Source organism: Neltuma alba, unplaced genomic scaffold, assembly GCF_004799145.2.
Source record: "Neltuma alba isolate B1F8T4 unplaced genomic scaffold, ASM479914v2 tig00011814_pilon, whole genome shotgun sequence".
NCBI lineage: Eukaryota > Viridiplantae > Streptophyta > Magnoliopsida > Fabales > Fabaceae > Neltuma > Neltuma alba.
This window is the reverse complement of record NW_021636429.1, coordinates 65,827-75,247: the sequence shown is the minus strand read 5'-3', so window position 1 is coordinate 75,247 and position 9,421 is coordinate 65,827. Positions and strand designations below refer to the sequence as shown.

The 9,421-nt window shown below is 36.3% G+C and overlaps 1 protein-coding gene across 1 annotated transcript; it reads left to right on the top strand.

Annotated features, from left to right (window-relative positions):
* Window positions 1-1,205: 1,205 nt before the first annotated feature.
* LOC114718158 (copper-transporting ATPase RAN1) lies at window positions 1,206-8,154 on the top strand. Its single transcript, XM_028903424.1, has 9 exons — window positions 1,206-1,580; window positions 2,595-3,215; window positions 3,728-4,157; window positions 4,493-4,818; window positions 5,720-5,778; window positions 5,882-6,224; window positions 6,465-6,662; window positions 6,767-7,024; window positions 7,288-8,154. Exons 1-9 carry the CDS (start codon window positions 1,275-1,277, stop codon window positions 7,762-7,764), a joined length of 3,018 nt encoding a protein of 1,005 aa, XP_028759257.1. The 5' UTR covers window positions 1,206-1,274; the 3' UTR covers window positions 7,765-8,154.
* Window positions 8,155-9,421: the final 1,267 nt, after the last annotated feature.

Below are 9,421 nucleotides of genomic sequence, written 5' to 3'. Positions count from 1 at the left end.
GAGAACATAAATTAAAAAAGTAACAATCCTGTAACACAAATTATTTTTTATTTTTTGATAAAAATTAAATGAGATATAGATATTTTTTAAAGTTTACATAGTACTAAAACAAAAGCAAAAAGAATTCAGACTATGTCCTAGAAAACAAAAAAATACATGAGGAAAAATTTGCTTAAAAAAAATGAAAATGGTGAAGAAGAGTCCGAATTTTCTATCATGTTATTGATAAAACTTATGAGAAGCTTTAATATCAAAGGAAAAATTATTTTTGTACTGCTTCATGACAAATAATTTAATATTTAGAATTATTCATTTATTTGGAGTTGGAGCTAGGCCAAACTACAGAAATTCTCCTAACAATGATTTTTAATCTATAAGATTTAATTTTGCGGGCATGGATTTTGTTGGCCGCACAACTTAATTGTTAAAAAAATATATTACTCTGGTTCTAAATATAAGACTTATTTTATAATATAATTTACATTATAAAATAAGTTTTATATTTAAGATCAAAGAAGTATTATACTCTTTTGATTTTAATTCTAATAAAAATCTTAAAATTATAATTTGAAGGAAAAAAGTAATCCTCCAACAGGAAAAAGAAAGTGCTGAAGTTATTTACCTAATTTCTCCTCTCTCTCTCTGTTTTTTTTTTTTTTGCGGGGTTTAATAGCGATGGCAAGACATTATTTTGTTGGCCTGTGAGTTTATTTATTAGTTTCATCAATTTTTTGAGTGAGTGAATTGACAATTTTGACTTTTGAGAATAAAATTATACAACTTCCATAGTTTATAACTGTGTACTTTCCTATTCCACTTTTTTCAAAGCTCCACATGGCTTCAAAATGATCAGGCTGGCTTTGGCTTCCAAGCCAAGCCATTGTCAATAAATAAAGGCTGTCGTTTGCCCCACTATTTTCCCCAAAATCTACGTCGTTTCGTAGTGAGCCGGCGGGGCGGCGGCTTGCTTAACAAACCAATCTCATTGATGAAATCATCGTGCAGTACAAAATCTCCGAGGAAAGGAACAGTGGAGAAGTACAAGGGCACAACGGTAAATGAATAAATGATCTAAGGGTAATGTTGGAAATAAAATCCTCCCTCCTTGACTTTCCATGTCTGCTCCACCTCCTACTCGGACAAAAACGAGGAAATCTCTCATTTCCTGTTCTTCTTCTTTCTGTTCCTTCCGAAGCTTTCTCATTTCTGTGTTCAATTTTCCCTTTTCCTCTCTCTGTATATATTCTGCTTCTCTCGATTCTCGGCGCTTCACAATGGCGCCGAGTATAAGAAATCTACAGCTAACTTCCCTCGCAACCGCCGCTGCTGCCGACGATGGTGATGCCGATGGCATGGAGGAAGTGCGGCTTTTGGACTCCTACGAAGATAAAAACTACAATGGTTCTGATGGAATTGAGGAAGGGCTGAAGCGAATTCATGTCAGAATCACCGGCATGACCTGCGCTGCTTGCTCCAATTCCGTCGAAGCAGCTCTGAATGCCGTCGATGGCGTCATCAGCGCTTCTGTGGCTTTGCTTCAGAACAAGGCTGATGTGGTTTACAACCCGTCTCTGGCTAAGGTTGGTCTGGGGTTTGCTTGAGGTTTTATGATTGCATGCGTGGTTATACTTTTGCTTTGCATCAATATCTGATTGATGGAATAATGCTTTTCTGGAATTGCGTTGTTTGAAGTGCTGCTGGTTGATTAGTTTTCTCTCTCGGGTTTGTTTTGTTCCGTGGTTTAACTGTTAACTACCTGTCAATGATATTGTTAAATCGAGTTATATAAGTGAAATCATTCTTCCGGCCACTTTTGTTTCTGTATTTATTATAGTTCATGTATCATGTGATGGGTCTTTATTACATCTTTAATTTGCTGTTTTTCAATTAATTAATTATATGCCAACTGAACACTTGGTTAGTTTTGTTGATCAGTCGGTATCATTTGTTATATGTCCATCTAGAAATATTTACTCAGTATTCATATCGCAGTTTTAGATAGTAATCATAGATGTGGTACCAGTAGATAATCTTTTTTTAATGGTTCAGGACCTATTTATTTCTAGGTTTAAGCGGACATTTTTAATTAAAAGGGACGAAGGTCTGATTTACTTGACCTTACTTTTTTCTGATTCTGGTTTATTGTTAAGTCCATATATATATATATATATATATATATATATATTGCATTGTGCTTATAATTATTTTCTGAAGGTGAAGTTGTACTGACGTCCCTAAAGCTCATTTGGTAGTACAGTCACCTCCTGTGGTTTCAGAAGTTGGAACAATCTCATGTGCTTTAAGTTTTCGACAAAAAATGCCATAATTATTATTTATCTATTTTTGAATACATATATCTCCGCATTTTAGCTTTGCGTTGGGGTCAAGATTAACTGCAAGGGATTTCCTTGGATTACCTATGGCCACTGTAATGTTAGCAACCTTTAACTGTGTGTGATGAAACGCCTGTCCGATGTATTATTTGGATGAGTGAGAGAAAATGAAATAACTTTTCAGTAAATTGACTGAATTGGTATCTGGAGGCTTGTATTATAGAATTATTGAACCTTGTTTTAAAATTTGTCCTAAAACAGGATGTAGATATCAAAAATGCAATTGAAGATGCAGGGTTTGAGGCAGAGATATTACCTGAACCCAGTGGTGATGCGCTCAGAAAAAAGTCGCACAGAACCTTGGTGGGACAGTTCACGATTGGTGGTATGACATGTGCAGCCTGTGTAAATTCTGTTGAAGGTATTTTAAGAAATCTTCCAGGGGTCAAAAGGGCTGTGGTTGCTTTGGCTACTTCATTAGGAGAAGTTGAATATGATCCTAATGTAATTAACAAAGAGGATATAATCAGTGCAATTGAAGATGCTGGTTTTGAAGGTTCATTTGTGCAGAGCAGCGAGCAGGATAAAATAACTTTATCAGTTGTTGGTGCATACAGCGTGATTGATGTACAAATCTTGGAAGGCGTTCTCAGCAACATGAAAGGAGTGAGGCAGTTTCGTTTTGACCAGATATCAAGTGAACTGGTGGTTCTTTTTGATCCTGAAGTTTTCAGCTCTAGATCCTTAGTTGATGAGATTGAAAGGGAAAGCAACGGAAAGTTCAAATTACGTGTCAGAAGCCCATATACAAGACTAGCTTCCAAAGATGTTGAAGAGACCTCGGCTATGTTTTGGCTTTTTACATCCAGCCTTTCTCTTAGTGTGAGTGTTTCTCCATTTTATGTTTAAAGCTCAATTAACAATATTTATGCATGCATAATTTTTTCTCTCAGTTTTCATTTATTTTAGGTTACCTTTCCACTTGCTTGCATCCTCTACTTATCTGAGCAATCTTGTCTGAAAATGCTTGTTAAATGATATTCACATACTGATTGAACATATACATATAATACATGAATGAAAAGTAGATTAGTTATGCTTGTTTATTCCTACCTATGGAACTTCGGAAGGAATGTATATGAGATTGGAAGGGTAGAGGATAATGGGACAGAGAATATATATAATTGTGGTTTTGTCAAGCTTTAAGTTTATAATGCTGAAAGAATTGTTCCTTGAGAGTCTGCATTTGTCAATCATATGAGAAAATGTAGATTGTGTTAGTATTAGTCGCAAGTTTCATCTATACTGAGAGTCACTGTGTTTTCTTTCTCGTGCACAAGCATATATATCGCTTAATCTTGTCAATTAATTTTTGCCTCATGCGTCTGTATCAGATTCCTCTCTTCTTCATGCGTGTAGTCTGTCCTCATATACCCATGGTATATTCGTTATTACTTTGGAGATGTGGACCTTTCCTCATGGGCGACTGGTTGAAGTGGGCTTTGGTGAGTGTGATTCAATTTGTAATTGGGAAGCGCTTCTACATTGCTGCTGGCCGAGCTCTAAGAAATGGTTCAACTAACATGGATGTCTTGGTTGCATTGGGAACTACAGCATCTTATGTTTATTCTGTTTGTGCTCTACTGTATGGTGCTCTTACTGGATTTTGGTCTCCAACATATTTTGAGACCAGTTCCATGCTCATAACATTTGTATTGTTGGGTAAGTACTTGGAATGCCTTGCCAAGGGGAGGACATCAGATGCCATCAAGAAGTTAGTAGAACTTGCTCCCGCAACAGCTTTATTGGTTGTGAAAGATAAAGGTGCATATTTTCTGTTTCTGTGCTTTATTCTCTTAAGAAAATAGATTTCAGACTTGAAACATCTGTAGAGTTTGATTTTATCTCTGAGGTGTAAACTATTAAATCATTACATTACTCATCATGTTCAAGATTTTAGTGTCAAATTAAAACTTGAGGATTTTTGTTTTTCCCCCATTTTTGTTCAAACTTGAAACATCTGTAGAGTTTGATTTTATATTTGGGGCGTAAACTATAAAATCATTACATTACTCATCATGTTCAAAATTTTAGGGTCAAATTAAAACTTGAGGATTTTGTTTTTCCTCCCATTGTTGTTTTGTATTTTCCCCCTCTAGGTGGAAGATCTATTGAAGAGAGGGAAATAGATTCTCTGCTCATTCAACCCGGCGACACATTGAAAGTTCTCCCTGGTGCAAAGGTTCCTGCTGATGGCATTGTTACATGGGGCTCAAGTTACATAAATGAGAGCATGGTGACTGGTGAATCTGTTCCTGTTTCGAAGGAGGTGAATGCAACTGTCATTGGAGGTACAATAAATTCACATGGCATCCTTCTCATTGAAGCTACCAGAGTAGGATCTGATGCAGTTTTGAGTCAGATAATTAGCTTGGTTGAGACAGCTCAGATGTCCAAGGCCCCCATTCAGAAATTTGCTGATTATGTAAGTATTCTTGTCATGGTTGTGTTTGACTACGTCACACTTTGGGAGCTATTATGGTTGTTACTTTAATGCTTTATGCATCTTAGATTGAATGATGTTATTTTTCCTTTCTTATGGCTTAATAAAAAGCATTAGCTTGTGAAACAGTTCTGAATGGTTTCATGTTTGTGCTTGCTCTTCTGTTTGACAACTAAGTTGATGATGTGAATTCTCTTAAAGGTTCCAGACTGACAGAATTTGCATTTAAGATATTTATTTATGACAATAACATGACACCCCGTTGGTCCATAATTTTGGCCCACACAGGTCTTTTGGCTCCAATGTCAGGCCTGTGGCTTGTTTTTTTGTGTTTTTTAGTACTTTACAGACATTTCAACTGTTAAAGATTTTCTGTCATCTCACCCTGTTACATTTATTCGAAAATAATAATACGGATCTTGACAATGTCAACCCTTGATTATTTATGCTTATAACTTACATTACATGGCTTTACATGGGAGGGATGATAAGAATTGGTTGGTGATGGACGAAAAAAGGTACCATGATTGTTGCTTCATCTCATTATCATGTTGTGGGACTATGGCATAGCTTAGTTAATTAAAGATATATCAAGTAGCAAGGAGGCGGTGATAAAGGTGCTTCTGGTAGGTCTGGTGAAGCTTCCAGAGATGGACCAAAATTTTGGAGGCTTTTGACTACCAATCACTTAAGTTCCTTCTACAAATCATTCATAAAATAAGAGTATGAACTCACTCATGTGAAGTTTAAGACTTGAAGTACAGTTTTTATGCTAATAAATTTTTTGAAGTGGATGTTATTTGTTAATCAAGTCTACTCCTGAGAAATATTACATATAAAGATCGTTTTATATAAACTCTTCTACCATTCTTTGGACTGGCAGGTAGCAAGTATATTTGTTCCCACAGTTGTTGCCTTGGCCCTGTTGACATTTTGGAGTTGGTATGATCACACTGACTGATCTTGGCATACGAATATAATTAACTTTATTATGTATGCTTAGCCTTGATTTTTTTGGCTAATAAATTTATATGATTGCTTGAAGGTATATTGCTGGGGCTCTCGGAGCTTACCCTGAAGAATGGCTGCCAGAAAATGGAAATCATTTTGTTTTTGCCCTAATGTTTTCAATATCTGTAGTGGTGATTGCATGTCCCTGTGCACTTGGCTTGGCAACACCAACAGCAGTGATGGTAGCTACAGGGGTTGGGGCTAACAACGGGGTGTTGATCAAAGGAGGAGATGCCTTGGAGAGGGCTCAGATGGTGAAGTATGTGATATTCGATAAAACTGGCACTTTAACTCAGGGGAAAGCTAGCTTTACCGCTGCCAAGGTATTCACAGGAATGGATCGTGGAGAATTTCTAAAATTGGTGGCTTCTGCTGAGGTGGGTTTCGGTCTTTTTGAAATGACTCAGATGAAGTGATCGAGGGGCCATTCATAAGATTAATTTTGTCTCTATCTCCCTTCCTTCTTACCCTTGGCATAGACAACTTCTCCCGTAGTGTTTTTGGAATGAAACATTTCTGACTTTCTTTTGGTTCCTACAACTTTCCAACCTTCTATCTAGGGTGAGGCAAATCAAACGAATTAATAATAATTTATTTTAATCCCCTTTTGCCTTCAGGCTAGCAGTGAGCACCCACTGGCTAAAGCAATAGTAGCATATGCACGTCATTTTCATTTCTTTGATGAATCCTCTGCAACTAATGGTCTCAAAGATGATGCCAATGAGTTGAAGTCTGGGTGGCTTTATGATGTCTCTGACTTCTTGGCTCTTCCAGGAAGAGGTGTTCAGTGTTTCATAGATGGGACGCGTATATTGGTAAAGTCTTAATCTTGTAATATAACACTATCATTTGATCTAAATACTCTGGTGTTTCATAAGTTTCAAATAGTTGCTTATCATGTGTCGCATGTCCTGCACAGGTTGGTAACAGGAAACTAATGGAGGAAAGTGGCATAGATATTCCAACTGAAGTGGAAAATTTTGTGGTCAATTTGGAAGAAAGTGCAAACACAGGGATTCTGGTTGCATATGGTGATGGGCTAACTGGAGTTATCGGGGTTGCAGACCCACTGAAGAGAGAGGCTTCTGTGGTTATTGAGGGCCTCAAGAAAATGGGTGTGAGACCTATTATGGTTACAGGAGATAACTGGAGAACAGCTCAAGCTGTTGCCAAGGAGGTCTGTAAATGCTCGCATTTTTAGTTGGCTGTTAAAATGTTCATTCCGATCTGATAGATTATAAATTACTAATCATTAATTACTTGATTGTTGAGCTCTCTTATAAATTTCAAGTGACAAGTAAATCCTTTCACTGTATCACTTCTAACCAATCTATTGAAGCAGAATCGCTGATTCTATGCAACATGCCACAAGAAAATTTTTGTTGGACGCAAATTAATTTGTGTTGCCACGCTCGTGATGAAAATTGTGTTCTTTGACAGGTGGGCATTCAAGATGTTAGAGCTGAGGTTCTGCCTGCAGGAAAGGCTGATGTTGTTCGTTCATTCCAGAAAGATGGAAGCATAGTTGCAATGGTGGGTGATGGCATCAATGACTCTCCTGCATTAGCTGCTGCTGATGTTGGTATTGCCATTGGGGCTGGGACTGATATTGCGATAGAAGCTGCTCAATATGTGTTGATGAGGAACAATTTGGAAGATGTAATCACAGCTATTGATCTCTCTAGGACGACCTTGTCTCGAATTCGATTGAATTATTTCTTCGCCATGGCCTACAATGCGGTTGCCATACCAGTTGCTGCTGGGGTTCTCTATCCTTCCCTTGGGATCAAGCTGCCTCCATGGGTCGCTGGTACATGCATGGCTCTCTCATCCGTAAGTGTTGTCTGCTCTTCTTTGCTTCTCAGGAGATATAGAAGACCTAAACTTACTGAAATACTTGAAATAATTGTGGATTAGCTATAACTGAGTCAGAGTTGCTGTACCGGTAAGTCATAGCTTTGAGGTTATAGATGAGTTTGATCAAGACCTATAATTCCAATTTTGCTCTTCCCTGTGAATTGTAACTGTAATTGTAACGGCCATTGTAAATGCACTTGTATTATAGTTGTATAGCCCTCCACCCCACCCTACCCAAAAGAAAAATCCAAATAATAAATTTACCCTTACCTTTTTATGCATCTGTTTGCATAGGATATCAGACTCCCGAAACAAAAAAAGATTGCAGATTGATGAGTTTATTTGTCGCAGTGAGGGACTTCTTGGTTTCTCAAGTTTACATCTGTATCCAAAGTCCCTGAACATCTGTTTCATGGATTTTTAATTAGATGATATCATATGGAATCTGAAGGATGAGCTACAGCCTGCAATGGATTTTATACTGAAAAGTGGGTTCTGATTGGACTCCGGATTCTTCTCTAGTCCCATTTATAACCGGAAAAGAGAAGATTTTTTTGTCTTATTTATAAATTAGGTCATTAAATTTTTTAAAAATAATGTACTTTTTACATTTTTGCCTTTCATGTTTTGGTGTTGAGGCTACTATTTTTTTTTAGAAAGTGTGTATATGAAATAGGAGTAAAATTAAAAAATTATTAAGTACTTTTTATTCTGATAAAATATATTGAAAGTAACTTGTAACTACGATAAAAAGAACACTAATCGGAACTTTTATCCAAGCGAAGATTTATACCGTGTGCAAGTGTATAACACAGTTTTGCTGCTGTCTAATGATTTCTCAATCATATTCTTGGCATTATTGCAGCACGGCTAGTTTTACACAAGCATGGGGAAAAAATACTCCTCCGGTCCTTAATATAAGACTCATTTAACTAATTTGATTAGATTAAGGAAGTTAGGTAAGTTAGTTAATTATAAGAAATGTGATATATTTTTCTTAAAATATCATAATCATCTTTCTTAATACCCCCTCTTTCTCTTCTACTTGATTATGGTTGAGGGAGTATCCATAGGGGTAATTTAGAGAGAATTGATAAATATGAGAAATAGGTCTTATATTTAGGATCAAAACAAACTCAAAAATTGAGTCCTATATTAAGGACTGAAGGAGTATTATAATTTCAAATCATCAATATCAATTTTCACCGTATTTCTTCCTATGTTGGGACGGAAATGGGGGTTCGTATGACGTGTACAGCTTGCATAAGCCATAACTCGTGTTTGATGTTATGTTTTAATATTTGTACATCTTTTTAAATAATTTTTGAAAAATATTGACGAAAATCCTCGAGAATTTAGAAATTGCTATTGTTGCACACAATATAAAGCATTTGATTTTTTATTTAATGCAATTTAGGATCCAGATATTATCATTTTATATCGTTCGCAAAATATTGATTTATTTTTCCCATACCATCATTTGCAATGAAGGAAAGGCATCAGTTTAAGGATTTCAGAAAGGAACAAAAATTAAAAACTTTTAAAGCTTTTCTATCATGTTCTTCACTAGATACAAGTGAACGAGCTTTCCAGATTACTTGGACGTGCGAGGGAGATTTTTGAAAGTAATGTTATGTTTATTTAAGAAGTTAACAACAAAATTACAATAATGTTTATTTCTTTTATTGAGTGAGAAATGTTGGCCGGGATTGCTATC